Below are 19,999 nucleotides of genomic sequence, written 5' to 3' on the forward strand. Positions count from 1 at the left end.
CTCTCCGCCAAGCAGGGAGCCTAATGTGGGACCCAATCCCAGGACCCTGGGATCATGACCTGAGTCGAAGGCAGCTGCTTAACTGACTGAAGCACCCACGCGCCCCTACGGTAGCTCTATTTTCACCTTTTTGAGGAACTTCCATACTGTTTTCCAGAGTGGTTGCACCAGCTTGCATTCCCACCAACTGTGTAAGCGGGTTTCCCTTTCTCCGCATCCTTGTCAACATTTGTTGTTTCCTGACTTGTTAATCTTAGCCATTCTGACTGGTGTGAGGTGGTATCTCACTGAGGTTTTGATTTGGATTTCCCTGATGCTGAGTGATGTTGAGCATTTTTTCATGTGTCTGTCGGCCATTTGGATATCTTCTTTGGAGAAATGTCTGTTCATGTCTTCTGCCCATTTCTTGATTGGATTATTTATTCTTTGGGTGTTGGGTTTGATAAGTTCTTTACAGATTTTAGAAACTAGCCCTTTATCTGATATGTCATCTGCAAATATCTTCTTCCATTCTGTTGGTTGTCTTTTGGTTTTGTTGACTGTTTCCTTTGCTATGCAAAAGCTTTTATCCTGATGAAGTCCCAATAGTTCATTTTTGCCTTTGTTTCTCTTGCCTTTGGAGAAATGTCTAGCAATAAGTTGCTGTGGCCAAGGTCATAGAGGTTGCTGCCTGCGTTCTCCTCAAAGATTTTGATGGACTCCTGTCTCACGCTTATGTTTTTCATCCATTTTGAGTCTATTTTTGTGTATGGTGTAAGGAAATGGCCAGTTTCTTTCTTTTTTTTAAAAAAGATTTTATTTATTTATTTGACAGAGAGAGACACAGTGAGAGAGGGAACACAAGCAGGGGGAGTGGGAGAGGGAGAAGCAGGCTTCCCGTGGAGCAGGGAGCCTGATGAGGGGCTTGATCCCAGGACTCTGGGATCATGACCTGAGCCGAAGACAGACACTTAATGACTGAGCCACCCAGGAGCCCCAGGAAATGGCCCAGTTTCATTCTTCTACATGTGGCTGTCCAATTTTCCCAACACCATTTGTTGAAGAGACTGTCTTTTTTCCATTGGATATTCTTTCCTGTTTTATTGAAGATTAGTTGACTAAGTTGTGTTTCTACTATGTCCACTTGTGCAAATTACCAGAAAAAAATTCATCAAAAATTCTTTAATTCTACTATGGTGGTGGTTGTACAAGTATGTAAATATACTAAAAATCATTCAGTTGTATACTTAAATTAGGCGAATTTTATGGCATATAAATTATACCTCAATAAAACTGTTAATAAAGCAAAAAAGAGATTCTCTAATTCCATACATGAGGCTACTGTAAAATATCCTCAGAATTTAGAAATAAGGCAAAAGCACCTACCAAAAGTCCCCCTGCCCTCCCGCCCCAAAGAATAAAGTGCAAAAGATGAGCTCTGCCATTAGTGAAACATGCTACCCTAAAACATGGTTTATAAAAGAAACTCAGATGTTTGGTCAAATCCAAAGTGACCTGAATAAAATCGCTATCTCAAAGAGATATCTGCACGCTCATGATCATTACAGCATTATTTACAGTAACCAATATATGGAAACAACCTGTACCCGTGGAAGGAAGAATGGATAGAGAGAATGTGATACACAATCCTACCCACCCACCCACAAGATTATTCAACTATGAAAAAGGAAATCCTGCCTTTTAGGATAACGTGGACCTTGAGGGCGCCCGCGAAGTGAAGTAAGAGACAGATAAATACTGTAAGATATCTATATGTGAAATCTGAAAAAGCCCACTTCATAGAATAGAATGGTGATTGCCATTGGGGGTAGGGATGTTGGTTAAAGGGTATAAACTTCCAGGTATAAGATAAATAAGTTCTGGGGATCTAATGTTCAGCATGGTGACTATGACTATAACTAACAATAGTTAAGAGAATAGATCTTAAATGTTATCGCCACACACAAAGCTACTGTAATTATGTGAGAGAATGGAGATGTTAACTAACCTTATTGTAATTATTTCATAATGTGTACCAAATCATCACATTGTATATCTTAAACTTACATACCTTATGTTAATTCTCTCTCAATACCGGGAAAGAAAATAAACAAAGTGCCCTGTACAACATAACTTCAGAGCTATACTGGGATGACTGTAGCCTGAACACAGTAAGAACGCAGCTTGTTTCCTGGAGCAGAGCGGACAAAAGCCCCATCTCAGTATGCAGAGTGGACGCCTGCTGGGGCGGGGGGGGGGGGGCAGTGTCTGCTTGGCTGGTGGCTCGGGGTTAGTTTACATAAGGCCCGCGTCCTCTCCAACCCCAGATCTGCGCGGGGAGCTGACAAAATCTAGGCTAGCTGTGCTGACGACCCTCCCCGCACTGACCGACCCCGAGATCACCCGGGCACTTGGAGCCGCCGGCTCCCCAGCTCAGAAGGGCCTACAACAGCTCGCCGGCTCCGACTCTGGCCGAGCAGGCGTCACCCGAGATTTTAAAACGGTGACGGGCGCCACCCGGACCCTCCGACTCAGAGTAGGGGTGGGAGCCCACACCAGTCTGAGAGCGCGGGGGGGGGGGGGTTAGAACGCCGGGAGGGAAGCCGCCTCAGGTCCTGCGGGTTTCAACTCTGCGGGCCAGCCCTGAGCCCAACCTCGTACTGCGCGCGGGAGCCTGCCCAAAACTCTCCCAGGGAAGCCACGCCCTCATTCCCCGGGGCGACACCTTTCCCAAAGCCCAGGCGATCCCAGGAGACATGCCTGCCTCCCGCGCGCGCGAAACAGTTCTCCCGCGAGATCGCCCCTCCGGCTCCGCCCGCTGCTCCGCCCACGAAGGGCTGGGATCGAAACCCGACCCGTCTTCAGCGAGTTCCCCGCCCTACACGAAGGCGCTATCTGAAACGGCTTTTTCCACCAGCCAATCATTTCCGCCAGCCACTCATCACCGAGTTCCTCCATCTTTCCGCGGCAACCGACGGCCAAATCCCCGCTCTTCGCTACATTAAGGCCTTCCGTCCTCCGGACTGCGCACGCGCATCGACGGGGACGGGGGTGGGAGGGGCGCAGGCGCAGAAGCAAGATCTCCGGGGGGCGGGGCGGGGGGGAAGTAGTCCCTGAACACGTGGGTTGGGCTGTCCCGCGCGCCGTTGGAGCTAGTGGATCCTCATTTTTGGTGGTGTCCATCGTGGGCAGCGGACTAATAAAGGCCATGGCACCGGCGGAAATCCTGAACGGGAAGGTGGTCTCCGCGTAAGCACCTGTCATTGTTGTTAGGGCATGTTGGGCTGCAGGCGAGGGTTCTGAACATAGTGTGCAGGTCCCTACGTTCCCATTTTTTTGCTGGAGGGACACATGTAGCGCAAGAGTAAGGCCAGCCGCGTGGGGAGGGAGGACATAGTATTGAACCCGTCACACCTGAAGATCGGTCCCCTGCAGTCAAAGAATGGGGCCTTGGGCACAGTCCGCGAGTTTCTAGAAGGGCTGCCTGGTGCCTGGGCCCGCTGGCTATTGTGTTTTGGACCAGTACTCTTAACCGGCCCGACTGTGCTCCCCAAAATGCAGCTGCTGACGGCTTTCTGCTAGAAGAGTGTGGTTGGGACTCTCTGAAGCTCCGTAGTCAGAACTCATTAAGGCAGTTTACCCCTCAACCTGTAATTCAGAGGTGAGGAGAAAGAATGAGGTGAAAAAACTTGACAAGGTCATAAGGCTGATTAGTGATGGAGGGATTCCTTGTAGCCATGGCTTTTCCCACTACACTTGAGTCATCATTTGCTGAGGTGGAACCTAATAAATTTCCTTTTCTTTCAATTTCATGCCTAAAAATCTTGTCTCCCTTCAGGCCCTAGAATTACTTTCAGATTTGGCACTTGAGTCCTGCGACTGTTCCCTATTGCATTTGACCTCTGTTTGTTCTACCTCTACAGGAAATCTAAATGCTTAACTAGTGGACACGATTGCCAAACTTACTCCCAGGAAGTACACCCTGCTGCTTTTTGTCTGGGAGGTGACTAGTGGAGAAATACCAGAGTAGAAGAGGGAAGGATTTATCTTGTGTAACTCTCCTGGAGGTTGATCTTGGGACCGTTGACCTCACCAGTTACTTAGTAATTGCTGTAGTTGGCAATAGTAATTGTCCTGTGAACTTGCCAACTCTGTGAGTAAAGGTTTTTGAGTGTGTTAGGGAGTTGTTGGTGAAACCCACCTGGGGCAAAATGATTTTTCCTGGAAGGTAAAGATGGTGGACAAAGAAGGTGAAATGTACAGTAAATGGTAGTGAATCTATCACGTTGGTAAAGAGGAACTCCAGACATTTAGACTAGAAATCACAATACTTATATCTGAGTGCTTTTCAGCTTGTGCTGTGCTAAACTGCATTGTTTCTGCTTGACTTTGCTTTTTGTTTGCTTATAGTCAAACCTGCTCCGTTTACCAGTGGCTTTTTCTGATAAAGTCTTCCTTTTAGGGGCGCCTGGGTGGCTCAGTCGTTAAGCGTCTGCCTTCGGCTCAGGTCATGGTCCCAGGGTCCTGGGATTGAGCCCCACATCCAGCTCCCTGCTTGGCAGGAAGCCTCCTTCTCCCTCTCCCACTCCCCCTGCTTGTGTTCCCTCTCTTGCTGTGTCTCTCTGTCAAATAAATAAAATCTGAAAAACGAACAAATAAACAAAAATCTTCCTTTTAAAAAGACTGTTTGAGGGGTGCCTGGGTGGGTCAGTCGTGTAAGCATCTGCCTTTGGCTCAGGTCATGATCCCAGGGTCCTGGGATCGAGCCCCACATCGGGCTCCCTGCTCAGCGGGAGGCTTGTTTCTCCCTCTCCCACTCCCCCTGCTTGTGTTCCCTCTCTCACTGTCTCTCTCTCTGTCAAATAAATCTTTAAAAAAATAAAAAGACTGTTTGAAGAGTTAATTTAGGCTTGCTTTCTTGCAGGCCACTGAGAATAGGTGCTCAAGGGATATGGTTTTGTTGAGTGAGAGCAAGTTAAATATGTTTGTTTGCTCCATAAAGGCAAATATATGCATTGTCTTGTTTATGTCTATATCCCAAACACCTAGAAACCTTTCACTCCTTAGTAGTTGTGTGGCTTTAAGCAATTTAGTTAACCTGTCTATACCAAAACTTCCTCAGATGTAAAATAAAAATAATATCTAGGCCATTGAGTTGTTAGGAGAATTGAATGAATTTTTAGCTGAAGAGCATTTAGAATTGTTCCTGGCACATAGTAAGTGTTCAATACATGTTAGCTGTGTTAATGCTTAGAAATGAGTTAATGGATACATGGATGATTGATTCATTACCTTTTTGACAGTGATAGCTGCCTTGAGGTCAATTTCAGTGGTTCTCAACATGAACTCACATTAAGGTGGCATTAAAGTCACTCAGGGAGCTTTTTGTTTTTATTTATTTTTTATTTAAATATGAAGACATAAGTGAGTGTGCCTATCACAAGTATACAACTCAATGAATTTTTTGCAACTGAACTTACCTGAGTAACCCAGATCAGGAAGTGACATTGGCACCCCAGAAGCCCTCCTTCCTATACCCTCCAGTCACCACCCCCCACAAAGGTAATCATTATCCTGTATTATTCTAATACTGTAGATTAATAATGCCTGTCTTTGAACTTTATATAAATAGCATTGTACAGTATAGACTTCTGTGTCTGGCTTCTTTCAATTAACATTGTGTTTCTGAGATTATTTCATATTGCATGTAGTTGTAGTTCATTTATGCTTACTGCTGTATTGTATTCTACTATATGAATTTGCCACTATTTACTCATCCATAGACATTTAGTTTCTAGTTTTTGGTGGTATGAGTTGTAACTGCTATGAGCATTCTTTTTCTTTCTTTCTTTCTTTTTTTTTAAGATTTTATTTATATGAGAGAAAGTGCGAGCAGGGGGAAGGGCGGAGGGAGAGGGAGAAGCAGACTGCCCTCTGAGCTGGGAGCCCATCATGGGACTTGATCCCAGGACCCCAAAATCACCACCTGAGCTGAAGTCAGATGCTTAATTGACTAAGCCACCCAGGCGTCCCATGAGCATTCTTTTACATGTCTTTTGGTGGGACATATACACATTTCTGTTGGTTACATATCTAAGAGTAGAATTGTAGAGTAGTAGGACAAAAATGTATGATCGGTTTTAGTAGAAATTGCCAGTCTTTCCAAGATAGTTTTGCCAATTTAGTCTCATAGGGTACTTGTGAAAAATATCAGTGCTTGGGTGCCCACACCAGACTGTTTTAATTGGAATTGCTAGCAATAAACCACTGCATTCAAATATTCCCTAAATCTTTTAAAAGCTCATTTCTGTGATTCTAATGCATCCTGAAAGTTGAGAACCACTTATTTAAAACCTTAGATATAAATCTAGTTCTCATCATTGAAGTATGGTAGTGATTTGGTTATAAGGATTGAAAGCATTTTCTGGGAAAGACTGTTCCAGGTACTAGAAGCGCACCAGCCTGCTCAGAGTTGACTTGGCTTACTTTTAAAGCGATCAGTTAGTTCCTACTAACACAATTTTAGACTAAGGTCTCTTTGTACTTACAGAAGATCTTTCTTTCATGTGTTAATAAAATGGCTCAGAGACTGCTGTACCTTGGCACCTTGACCTTCATGGAGAGCTTGACTCCAGGAGCTGGTACTAGTCACAGTTCCTCAGAGAGAGGGAGCTTTGGAAAGGGGGACACAGCCTTCTTGGCTCATGGGGTCATGCAGTACCCCCAGCAACTTGTGCTGAGGCTGCAACAGGCTTCTGATTCTTGGGCTATGGCTCTGGGGGAATCTGAACAAGAAGGTACTTCTTACAGCTTGAGTAGGTTGGACTCCAGGTGCAGGCTCTGGGCAGGGTGTCCCCACCTGTCCTCTTTTACTAGGTCAGGGACACTCTTGAGGGGAAAGGTAAATGAACTTCTTACATGGCAACCAGGGATCCTGGAGTCCAGGGAAGGGGTCCCCTATTCTCCAAGTTTGCAGGTCAGCTTTCTTGGTTGCCCGCAACTGTTGGTCCTCCCTAGGGATCACTTTGCAAGCCTTCAAGGGCCCTGGGCAGTCTCTTCCCTGATACAGTGTTTGAACTGTAAAATTTCTTACTTGGAGGGAGAAAGAGTGGGACAGGTCATGAGTTCCACAGTCAGAATTTCTCCAAAACCCAGTTCACTCAGTCCATCCCATCCTGCAGCTCAAAGTGATGTGATTTGGCCAAAGGTCACTAGGCTGGTTAATGGCAGAGGTTCAGCTGGGACGAAGTCTTCACCCAGTACATGGTGTTTTTCACTCTGTCAGGCACTTACTACTTTGCTAAAAGGAATTGTGTAAACTAATCTTTTCTTTGCAACAGTCTTCCTTTCACTGCCATGCTTCCCACTTTGCTGAGAAGGACCATCCTTGAGTTTGGTCTACTTTTATTCTTCTTCCTTTGTACCTTCCTCGGAGCTAGGACTAGACAGAGTTCATCGTTCCAGATTCCATCTCTGCCTGTTCTACCCTGTGGGAAATCTAGTTGCCCAATTATCTCCCTTTGGAAGGAACACCCCCATTTCTCCCTTAAGGGGAATTCTAAGACTGTATCCTGAGTTTGACAGTTGGGAGAGATCTGAGGTTTAGAGGCAAGTGTGTGTCATTTTGGGTATTTATTCACTTTTTCAACAAATACCTGTGTGTCTTCTGTATGCAAGCACTCTTCAGAGCCTAGAGACTATGGCAGTGAACAAAATAGCCCAAAACCCTACTTCTGGAGTTTGCGTCCACTTAGGTAGACAGAGACAATAAAATAGGTACAAAAATGTGAAATGGTGAAACGTGCCAAAGGGAAAACCAGAATAAGGAAGAGGAACAGAGATTTCTGAAGCATGGGGGGATTGTAATTTTAAATATGGGAATTAAGCTCATACTTATCGGAAAAGTGACTTTAAGGCAAATATATGAAGGTGGTGGCGCTGGGGGCCTACCAGTGTTATGGGGAAGGGAGTTCCTGACTAAAAACACAGCCTGTCCATGACCTCACTGGTTATTAAATGACTGCCTTGGGGTCAACAGTGATGGCCCCAGAGAAGCCGACTGAGCAGAGTTGCTGAGTGAAGTACACTGTCATTGGTGGTGAGAGCCCACCCTGGCTTAACAGAGGTGTCCTTCTAAGAGATTATTCATAGGGGCTGCGCCTGGGTGACTCAGACAGTTGGGCATCTGCCTTGGGCTCAGGTCATGATCCCAGGGTCCTGGGATGGAGCCCCGCATCCGGCTGCCTGCTCCGAGGGGAGTCTGCTTCTTCCTCTCCCTCTGCTGTTCCCCCTATTTGTGCTTGTGCTCACGCTCACTCTCTCTGTCAAATAAATAAATAAAATATTTTTTAAAAAGAGATTATTCAAAGGAGTGGAAATTAGATGGAAGAACCACCCTGGTCTGCTTTTTAGGCTAGAAATTACAGTTATTCACTATCTGTTCTTTTCAGAGTGGGGCCTACTGAATCTTGTGTGATTTGTTTGCCCTTCCCTTCTCTTTGTTTGCTATACTGGAGTCCTCCATTGGTGGCATTTTTCTTGGTCAAGTCTTCTTTCTGGAAAGACTGGTTGTGAAGAGACAGGGGTTTGCTGCTTGTCAGGTCAGTGAGAGAAGGTGCTCTTAGTTTTTGTAGATTGAGCAGAGCAGGTTGGATAAGTCTGTAAGCTTCCTGCGGGCAGTATCCCCAGAGCTAGATACACTGCCCTCTCTGGGGATCCCTGGGTAACTTAGTTTACCTCTTAGTGCCTTAGTTTCCTCATCTGTATGTTGGAGTAGTAATGGCCCCTAATTCATAAGGTTGTTGAAATTAAGTGAGTCATTACTTGTAAAGCATTTAGAGCATTCCGTGGCACATAGTAAGTTTTAATGAATTGGTCCTTAGGAAGTACCTGTTGAATAAACAAGTCGTGTTTGTATTTATTCAGGCTGTATTTTTGGCAGCTGGCTTACAACCTTGAACCTTAAAATTAGAATTTATCCTACTGGTCAAAGATAAAAATGGAACCATGCATGGCTATACATTTAGCTCCAGGGCCAGAACTCTTTCTGGAAACAGAATTTGCTCATCACAGGGAAGGGCTACTAAATGTTGATAAGCTTTTTATTTTGTCCTGTAGATAAAATACCCGTAGACCCTTCTGTGCTTAAAAAAAATTTGCCTATAATGAGATCCAAAGTGCAAGCATTTCACAAGTTATCTGGAACCTTGAATGCCCAAGCTGGCTTGAGTCTGGGAGCCTTGTAGGGGAGCAGGTGGGACCTTGTGCGAGGTTGTAAATAGCCAGGCTCTGGAGTATAGTTACCCCTGGCAGAGTCTGGAGCTGGTAGCCGACTTCTGTGACCAGAGCACCAGCGAAGGTCCTGACTGAGGACGTGGCCAGGAGTAAATGTCCTCATCCATCAGGAAGGTTGGCGTCAGGCAGCTTGGGATTTGGACAGTGGGGCTTTGAGTAGGGGCGTGTGTTGTCCCCTATGTATCTCCATTTGCATGAAGAATCCTCGGGAATGGGGCGCCTGGGTGGCTCAGTCGTTAAGCGTCTGCCTTCGGCTCAGATCATGATCCCAGAGTCCTGGGATCGAGCCCCACATCAGGCTCCCTGCTCCGTGGGAAGCCTGCTTCTCCCTCTCCCGCTCCCCCTACTTGTGTTCCCTCTCTCGCTGTGTCTCTCTCTGTCAAATAAATAAATAAAATCTTTATTAAAAAAAAAAATCCTCTGGAAGGATTGTCAGCCTGGCCTAACATGGAGGAGGGTCCCTGGAGCAGAGGGTTAAAGGCTCCCTCCCCTTTCATTGACCCTGGTAGGGGCTGGGCAGGGTGGAGATGAAGGCTTTGTGTGGCCAGGGCAAGTCAGTCAGCCTCACTTTCCTGTTCCATACTGTGGGGGGTGGCGATAGCCATGTTTATATCCTGGGGTTGTGGAGAGGATTCAGAGCACACAGGGAACATGCCTGTGTGCTACTGTAGTCGTGACCGATTCTCTGACATCTGATCCACAGTGCAGAAAGCCCCAGGCACCCCTGCGCCGTGCAGTTCGCTCCCCCTGCTACTTTCCCGTAAGGCGTCTCCTGGCACCCTATAAATCCATGAGTTTGAAGGAGTGAGTGGCTAACAGGGCCACAGGCAGGATCCCTCAGTCACCCGGGCCACCTCGCCAGAAGGACTAACGTGACCAGGAGTTAGAAGGCTGGTGGCAGGGACTCTATAGTGCCTTCTCCTGCCTTGCCAAGGGCTTGTCGCTTGCTTGCTAAAAGGAATTGCAAGCTTGTATCCACTGGATTTGGCTCTTCCTGTTAGGAGATGAATGGACTAATTAATCTGTTTGGAAGGTTTCCAAACTGCTTCTCTTCAGAAAGTCATTTTCAAGGTTGGAGATAAGTCAAACCTTCTTGCTTTGTTAGCTAAGCTTTTTTTCTTTGCCCCCTTGATGAAAAGCTCTTCCCCTGGAGCCTGGGTAGGAGAGGTACAGCTTTCAGTTGCTGGTGCTTGAGGAGTATGAGGAAATAAGGGAGTGTTTCTGTAAAAGGTTTTGCCAGAGCCTGTAAGAAATTTATCTTCACTGACTTAACATGATAAACGGTCTTTCATTTTGGCACCCAACTACTAGTCCCTGTTTATTTAGTAAGCAGCCTTTTAGACCTAAGCCCTTTTAAGACCAAGGTTTTCCTTTAGCCTTCTCTAAAAGCAGAAAGCTCAGGTGAGGCTTTTCTCAGATAAGAGCTCTTAGCCTGCTCTTCCCCTCCAAGTGGAGGCCCCCAGTCTGCCACCTTCTTTCCACATTCCCCTTGGATGATGATCCAGAGGCCTGCTTGGGACTTGGGGCCATCATCAGCTCTGATGGCCAGATCTGTGGTTAATAGTGAGACTAATTCTGGGTGTTTGGCTCTCACTTACAGATCCTCATACTTGGGGCTATCATCCCATGATGTCTCATAACTTGCTACCAACTAATGCTTACAAAATGGTGGCCTAGAGGCCAAATATAGTTATATGTTTTGTTGGGCTTACGGTTATTTTTAAAAATTAGATTACTTCCCAACACATTTATGTGTGTAACTATACTCCCAAATCTGGATGCCTGACTTTTTGAAAGGAGATGGAAGCTTAGCAATGCTGTACTCTCTATTCTTAATGTCACCAATTTGTTGGATCGGAGTAGAAGCTGCCCTCTCTCCCATATGAGGGGAGATGGAGGTGGGACTGCATTGTTCAGGAATCCTACCACACCTGGTTGTATTCACCTGAACTCTGACTCTATTCACCTGAACTCATTCACCTCTGAACTCTCAAAAAAGTCTCTTTGTGACCTTTCTCTAATGCACTTTTTTTCTCTCTCTCTAACGCACTTTTAATCCACTTTTAGATTCCTACCTTTTATGAAACCTTTCTTGATCAGTTCAACCTAGTTTCCCAGCTCCGTTTGTTCCTTCTAGATCAGTGGTTCTCAAATGGGGCCAGTTTTGTCCTTTTCTCCACCCCAGGGCGCCTTTGGATGTGTTAGGAGACATTTTTGGTTGTCATATGGGGAGTGGCTGTGTGTTAGTGGCATCAAGAGGTAGAAGCCAGGGATGCTCCTACTAAACATCCTACAATGTACAGAAGAGCCCCCCCCCCAAAGCATATCTGGCCCAAATGTCAGTAGTGCTAGACTGATAAACCCTGATCTAGAAACTTAAGGTAAGGAGTTATTTTAGGATTGTGTATATGGATGACCTGTACACTCACTGGGAATTAGCAGACTCATTAGAAATTTATACCATTTAGCCATATTCATGTCATAAATATCAGGTAATTTACCTTCCTTAGGTCTTTGAGAGTTTGAGAGAATTGGGTGCAAGAATTTTACATTATAAATTTTTATTGGAGCATAAAATAGATTCACATTAAGCTTTCAAATATGTATTTGAGGTACCTGTCAAGTTTAGTATATATTTACATTAATTATAATTCTTATTTTAAATATTCTTCAACATAATGAAGGAAAGTACTGATATTAGTTGACTGTTGTGTATACTGATATAATGTAGCTGTTACTATTATGTCACGTAGCAGTGAAAACAATCAGTTTTTGAAAGAAGGTAATTTAGTCTTTAAATATGACTTAACTAGGAATTTGAAATATATGTATTTCTTGGAACACTAGGTGGCCTCATAATCACAATGGATTTTACAAGGAACTACGTGGTTTTTAAAAAAAATCTGAAGTATTTTTTAGCAGTATAAAAGTTGTTACGGGGGCACCTGGGTGGCTCAGTCGTTAAGCGTCTGCCTTCGGCTCAGGTCATGATCCCAGGGTCCTGGGATCGAGCCCCATATTGACTCCCTGATCGGCGGGAAGCCTGCTTCTCCCTCTCCCACTCCCCCTGCTTGTGTTCCCTCTCATGCTGTGTCTCTCTCTGTCAAATAAATAAATAAAATCTTTAAAAAAAAAAAAAAGTTGTTATGGACAAATGAAATAAAACAACAAATGAACAACATGAAAATAAAGCAAATAAAACATTTGTGTTGTACCACACTGTTAAAATCTTACAACAATAATCTATTTGTTAGGGGAAGAAGCAAAAGAAATGTGTGTCCTTTAGAAAAGCCCTACATACTGAAGATGAATGTCCTTCCTTTTTCTCTGATCAGTTACTAAAGGTTTATTCTGTGTACCTTTGAGAATCATTTGAGAATTACTCTAAGCTTGTGCTACATTTCAGTGTTAACTGAGGCAGCTTTATTTTCATCATGTAGATTTCTTAGTCAATTGGTTAAATACCCTCTACTGCTTCCTTTTTCTACCTACAGCTCTGTTGATTCAAGTACCTGTTGGGTTATTTTAGCAGTGCTTTTTTTTTCTCAGTCATAAAATGTCCAAAATTTGAAAATGAGCCATCATGTTAAAGAATGAGTTGTAATTTGTAGTGGACTTTTCAGGAATAATTGTATAAGATTTTGGGCAAAAGAGATCTGGGTGACTATTTAAGGGTATTAGGACTCTTTGGGGGTAATGTGATTCTATAGGGATGTGCACCTTCAACTTTTATTGATTAGGCTCTTTTACAACTGTATGTGACAGAAGTTGACTTGGAGAAAACCAATAGTAATGCACATGACTCTGTAGAGATTCGAACACATTTTGACAGGTTGAAATAGAAATGATTTCTACCTTGATTTTCGCCTGTTAGAAAAAAAAAGATAACCCCAAACATTGCATTTTATTGGCCAATAGCAGTGCTTCTCAACCTTGGATGCCATTAACATTTGGGCTAGATCACCGTTTGCTCTCTTGTGCATTGTAGGATATTTCGTTGCGTCTCTGGCCTCTACCCACTAGATGCCAGTAGCGACTTAGTTAAAACTGCATCTGTGTCTGTATCTAATTGGCTATGATTATTTTACTAGTATCAGTCTAACAGGACCAGCGACTGTAATGGTTTATTGCTACTTTGTCTCACCACATTCACTGGCACTCTAGTACAGATTTCTCCTACATTGAGATTGAGATAGATCTTCCCTTAGGTTTTACAGAATGTTGATGCAGGATGGTAAGACTCTGGCATTCAGAGGTCTGCTATTCAGGGATCAAGGGAGTCTTTCCAAGTGCCTATTTCTGCCTCACTTTGCCCCAGAATCTTTACCAGGATAGTGTGACTCATGGACCATGGCTAGAAATCAAGACATCTGCAACTCAAGGAAGTTTCTACTGATTTAGGGGGTTTCAGTGATTCAGAAATTGTTCTAGCATTTTAACTACTGGAAATAAGGAACTATAAAAACTGAAGAGTTTTCTACCACTTAACTCATCACAGCTGTCTGACCCTAGAAGAAAGGTCGATGAGGGAAGGAGTGTTAACTTTTCTCTCCGTGTATGTCTTTCATAGTTTCTTAGCTTCAGGCATGCTTGACACTTGACTTTTGTTATTCCACTTTTCATTTGAGTTCTTCAGTTAATAGCCATCCCAGAAAACCAAGGCAGGGAAAAATTTTTAAGGGACCATGGAGACCTAATTCAACTGTCTTGATTTTTTTTCCTTGCTAGAGCAGAAAACTTTCTGTCTGTTACTTTAGTGTTCTGATTCTTGTTGATTGTGGTTTCTGTACATTTTTAAATGTTTCATTGCTATTCTGATCATGTCTCATAAAGAGGCCTATGTGTTAGCTTTTAAACAAATCTTTCTAGTTGGAAGAATATCCCTGCTAATGCAACTTCAAAAACAATCCTGCTTCTTAGAAAAAGTTTAAGGGAGTCAGTGTAACTGATCTCAACCTATGATCTTTTTTAGAAAAAAATTTGCATACTTAGACCCATTTAAATTATAGCACAGAAAACCCAGAACATTTTGGGGCACCTGGGCGGCTTAGTTGGTTAAGCATCCGACTCTTGGTTTCGGCTCAAGTCATGATCTCAGGGGTTGGGGATTGAGCCCCACACACAGTCTGCTTGAGATTCTCCCTCTCCCCGTCCCCTTGCTAGCTTGCTCGCTCGCTCTCTCTCAAATGAATAAATAAATCTTAAAGAAAATACAGAACATTTTGTTCTTTGCTCTTAACCTACTGGGCTGAAATATTTTCCATCTATACCCCCTTGTAGTACTGGCTTCTCACAGCTTGCTACCTGCTGGGTAAAAGTATTATTTTTAGTTGTCCCGAGACTCACTTTTTCAGGTCTTGGATGGTCATTATTCTATAGAAACCTTATAAGATTTGGTAAATAAATTCACAGTATCAGTATGAAATCTGCTCTATGCCTTAACATATTTGTGGTCATCAGTCCTTCCAACTCTATTTTACAACCCCCCAAACCTCAGAGTCATCTGTAGCCCTGGCATTTTCTCTGTGCTTCATGTTAATACATCTAGAATCTAACCACTTCTTGCCAGCATACCATAGCTACAGTAGTCCAAGCCACCATCACCTCTGGCCTGGATTTTTGCACTTTGAATAACTTCTTGCTTGTGTCCCTGATTCTTACCTTTCTCCCTATAGTCTGTTCCCAATTCAGCAGCCAGGAGTAATCCTTTAGAAATGTTAAGTCCTATCATGTCAGCAACCAGGAATAATCCTTTAGAAATGCTAAGGTCCTATCACATCAGCCCTGTTTCAAGTCCCCCCATGGCTTCCCATCACATACACAATAAAAGACAGGCTACCTCGGTCTACCTGATCTGGTTACTGCTTCTCCTGGGACCTCATTTACCTGCTCAGAGCGTTTGCACTTGCTGTTTTCTTCAGCCAGTTGGCTCTCAGAAAGCCACAGGACTGCTCAGAGCCCATTTCTATATCTTTGGGAAGAGGAAAGCCTCTCCTCCCTCGGTTACCAACATTATTGAGAATCTCAGATACAGGTTTCCCCCACGATTCGAAAGTACAACGTTCCTATGAAACCTTTCACAAGCCAAAGTGGCACAGAGCGAAGAAGAGTTACCATTAATTTATATAGAAAATTTTTTGAGCCTTCCCAGACCCAAAAAATAACCTTGCTTAGGCTTTTCTAATACCTTAGGACGCATCTCGCTAATAGATGCACAAAATAGTGCCTCTGTAAGGGCTTGCTGCAAAACAAACACTGAATGCTATTTTTGTTTTTTTGCCTTTTTTCATAAAAGGGAAAATCCTCTGGATTCCTTTCAGTTAGTGAGAACAGGTACTAACGTAGGTCTTTCTGAAAAGCGAAGTAGAGAAACCTGAACTGCTGGATTTTTACCACGGCTGTATCGAGCCGTTTTTGCTGTTGTTCCTGATTATTGTCTTACATTGTGCCTACAGATGCTTCCCCCCCCCGCCAGCAAATTTTGCGTGGGTTGGGAGCATTAAAGGAGAACCAGTAGGAACCTGTGTCTAGGCTTTTGCAATTTGAATAACTTCTTGCTTGTGTCTCTGATTCTCACCTTTCCCCCTATAGTCTGTTCCCAGTTCAGCAGCCAGGAGTAGCCCAGCACTCCATCCAGTCAAGCAGGGGAAGCAGCCGAGACTGGAACTGCTGGGGCATTTCAGTGGCAGGCCAGGGAAGACATGGTGGCTCCAGTATTTCCTGTTCTCTTGTGTCAGAGCAGTGCTGTGGCCTCTGTTCAGGTCATATCCCAGTGAAACAAAATCCAACAGTCTATTCATTCTTTTGAACTGTACTATTGTATAGGATAATTGATACAATTGATTTTTAAAAATAAGGTCACTAGCTAGAAATACAGCTTTGAACTCTTAAGTATGACTTCTTGTATCATTCAACATTCTTACCATTGATGAGGCTAATCCAAATAATCTATTTCTTGTAACACCTGTGCCTATTTATGTCAGTGGATTGTAAAGTGTGGAGAACTGGATCAGGGAGTAACCACATTAGAAAGAGGGAAGAGATGTTTGCTAATGTCTGTAGTAGTGGTTAAGATGAAGAAAGGCAAATGACAAAAATGGTTCTTCACCAGAGACAGATCCTGTTCAAGTTCATGACTGTATCATAACTGGGCAAAGTTGGACTATTTTGAATATTTACTTAGGGATGTAATTTAATTTACTTGATGTCCTGTTGTATTGTTGAGGAGTTTCATGTTGTTTCATGAGAGGTTATACTTTTTTTAAGATTTTATTATTTATTTGACGGAGAGAGACTGTGAGAGAGAGAACACAAGCAGCGGGAGTGGGAGCAGGAGAGGGAGAAGCAGGCTTCCCGCCGAGCAGGGAGCCTGATGTGGGGCTCGATCCCAGGACCCTAGGATCATGACCTGAGCCGAAGGCAGACGCTTAATGACTGAGCCACCCCGGCGCCCTGAGAGGTTATACTTTTGACCTTGTGTTAAATTCTTTTGTAAGGAAAATTCTTTTGTGAATTAGAATATAATTTATAAATTCATACTGACTTTGGAGTGGGATTCATTGATTATCATTCAGCCTTATGTGGATACCCTGTGATCATCTTACCAGGGAAGGTTGAGTGGGTTTGAGCTCTAGTTCTTTACTGCACAATTTTTTCATATAGCATCTGGGGAGAGGAAATACTGAAAAAGATGAGGATTAGCAGCCTTCTAGAAGTGCTGGTTCAAGTTTTCATTTGTTCACTGTGTGATTTTGAGTGCCAACAACTAAAATTTTTTTTTTTTTAATTTAAATTCAGTTAATTAACATATAATGTATTATTTGTTTCAGGGGTACAGGTCTGTGATTCATCAGTCTTATATAACACCCAGAGCTCATTACACCACATACCCTCCCCAATGTCCATCACCCAGCCACCCCATCCTTCCACCCCCTCCACTCCAGCAACCCTCAGTTTATTTCCTAAGATTTAGAGTCTCTTATGGTTTGTGTCCCTCTCTGGTTTCGTCTTATTTTTTCCTCTCTTTCCCTGTGATCCTCTGCCTTATTTCTTAAATTCCACATATCAGTGAGATCATATGATAATTGTCTTTCTCTGATAACTAAAATGTTTTAAAATAACTGTCCCCATACCTCATGGCCCAGTCAGCGTCATTAGGAGTTAGAAAGGATCCATGTCTACTTGAGTCCTGGAGAATGGATGGGAAATTTATGGTACATACTATATCAGATAATGCGTATTCAGTGAAGATGTTTTGAATTTAAAAGAGAAATACATGTAATAATCCACATGCCTTATTTGTGCTTGAAACATTCGATGTTAATTCCAATCTTTTCTTTTTCTCTAGGCAAATAAGGGAGAGACTGAAGAACCAAGTCACTCAGATGAAGGAGCAAGTTCCTGGTTTTACACCAGGCCTGGCAATTTTACAGGTATTGTGATCGTGTTATTTCCACTAGTATCTTCCTCTCCAAACCTCTCAGTAGCACTTAAGACACCAAGCACTTCACATCTCTCCTTTTGTTTTGTTTTGTTTTCCATGAAACCTCCTTTCAGGTTCTCTCTGCAGGCCACCCCTCTTCAGCTCAACTTGTAGATGTTGGTGTGTCCTGGCCCTCAGCTATTCTCTGTGGGTACCTTTTCCCTAGTCCAAATTCTCTTGACCTTTGGGTTTTAGGACCGCTTAACACTTTTCAGAATTTAAGACCTTAAAGAGCTTTTGTTTATATGGATTTACCATTGGTATTTACTGTATTAGAAGTTAAAATAAGTTTTTAAATATTTATACATTTAAAAATGCCAGTAGTTAAGTTTATTGTATGTTAGCATAAGTAACATTCTTATGAAAAAAAATAACTTTTAAAAAACAAAATGAAGTGAGAAGAGGGACATTATTTTACATTTTTGCAAAAACGCTATACTATCTGGCTTAATAGAAGATGGCTGGATTCCCGTCTGCTGCCGCCTTGAGCCTTTTGCTACACGTTGGCTTGAGTGAAATATATGAAGAAAATCTGGTCTCCTGTAAATGTATAGTTGTAAAAGGGAAGGCTGTTTTTAGTCGTCTTCCCAGATAAGTGTGGCTGTTTTTCTTTGTTACTACAACAGGACTTTGTACGTTTTACAGGTTAGTTGCAGTGTGGAATCTAAAAGTGTTTATCAGTGAACTTTCCTGCTTGGTTACATCAAAATCCATTGTATTATGTTGCAGTTTGAATCGATATTTACCCATGCTTGGTTTGTTTTGTCCTTCATTTCTCATTTGGAAAATAATGGCTCACTGAATTATGCAGATCTTCCAAATGTTAACGCATTTCATTATGCAATATAAGAAAATCACAAGCGTTAATATTACCAACAAACTCCTCAGGAAAAGTTTGTAATTATTGAGAAGTTTATCAAGCTCACAGGAGTGGATAAAAAAGTTCTGATTTTCACTTGAAAGCTCAGATTTTGCCACTGGCAACAAATACTGTTAGCTGTTTTCCTTGAAGTAGCAGGCTCACTTTGTCCAATTTTGAGAAAATATTTGCCAAATATTCAAACGTGAATAATCATTGTTTGTCAGTTTTTTCAAGTAAAGATAGTGTTCCATTTAAAAAATGCGGCAGTTCTGCTTGCAAGGCCAAAAAGCACAGGCTTTTCCTGGTGGCAACCACCTCTGTGTGGGACACAAGTGCTTTACAAATGCTTCCCAGTTCTCGACACATGGACGCAAGGGCTCAGGTCTCATAAAATGAAACAGTTTTACTGCTTCGTCAAGAGCACTTCTTTTTTTTTTTTTAAGATTTTATTTATTTATTTGAGAGAGAACAAGAGCAAGAGAGAGAGAGCGAGCGAGCACACACAGAGGCAGAGGGAGAGGGAGAAGCAGACTCCCTGCTGAGCAGGGAGTCCCATGCGGGACCCGCTGAGCCACCCAGGCGCCCCCATCAAGAGCACTTCTAAGTGAAATTGGCATCTGTTTTTATGGAGTGTGTGTGGCGTGACTAGTATCGTTTGGTGCCACGGCCTTGATCTGTGCTAAGTCGCCGGCAGTCTTACCCACCATTACCTGTGCAGCATTAATACAGATGTCATCCTGCAGTGAAAAAGGCAGATGACATCATAGTATCATGATAAAATAGTCTGGCACTCGCAGAGCTTCTGAAAGGGTCTTGGGGTTCCCCCAAGAGTGTGTGAACCGTGGTTTGGGAACCATTGCCCCAAATCTGGTAATTTAACCTGGCTCTCAATACCAGCTCTAGGTCAGTAGCTTCTAAACCTGGGTTTCTTCGGAAATCTAGACTCTTGGTTTCTAGGACATCTCTCGTTTCCCTTCCTTTTCTAATCTCCTTTGCTTACTGTTCCTCATTTTCCTGATACCTAAAGCATTTGAACGCCCCAGGGCCCAGCCATGAAGCCTCTTTTCCACCTGTTCTTTCCCTAAGTGAGCTCACCCAGTTCTCCCAGCTGCCTGGGAGATTTAGGCCCCTCTCCAGGGTTTCTTGCCTGAGCTCCTGATTCATCTCGTAGGAGGCATTCAACAAATGTTTGTTGTATGGACAGACGGACAGATGCACATTTGAAGGGTTGATTTGGATGACAGGAGACTGATAACTTTCATTTGAAATGCCCTTCAGAGATGCCTGCTTCCTCAGTTCACATTTCTGTGTGTGTGTGTGCCTCCATGTGTTATCATTTAATCCCTGGCTAAGTTTCTGTACTGTGTTCATCAAGAATTTCA

The 19,999-nt window shown here is 43.3% G+C and overlaps 1 protein-coding gene across 3 annotated transcripts in view; it reads left to right on the forward strand.

Annotated features, from left to right (window-relative positions):
• Nucleotides 1–3,069: 3,069 nt before the first annotated feature.
• MTHFD1 (methylenetetrahydrofolate dehydrogenase, cyclohydrolase and formyltetrahydrofolate synthetase 1) overlaps nt 3,070–19,999 on the forward strand; it is a 62,040-nt gene continuing 45,110 nt past the window's right edge. For all 3 annotated transcript variants that reach the window (XM_036120226.2, XM_078053807.1, XM_078053806.1), the window contains exons 1-2: nt 3,070–3,228; nt 17,621–17,705. In XM_036120226.2, coding sequence (XP_035976119.2) covers nt 3,188–3,228; nt 17,621–17,705 — 126 coding nt within the window. In that variant the 5' untranslated portion in view covers nt 3,070–3,187. The remainder of the gene's footprint in view (nt 3,229–17,620; nt 17,706–19,999) is intronic.

The sequence above is a fragment of the Halichoerus grypus genome, chromosome 8, assembly GCF_964656455.1.
Source record: "Halichoerus grypus chromosome 8, mHalGry1.hap1.1, whole genome shotgun sequence".
Taxonomy (NCBI): domain Eukaryota; kingdom Metazoa; phylum Chordata; class Mammalia; order Carnivora; family Phocidae; genus Halichoerus; species Halichoerus grypus.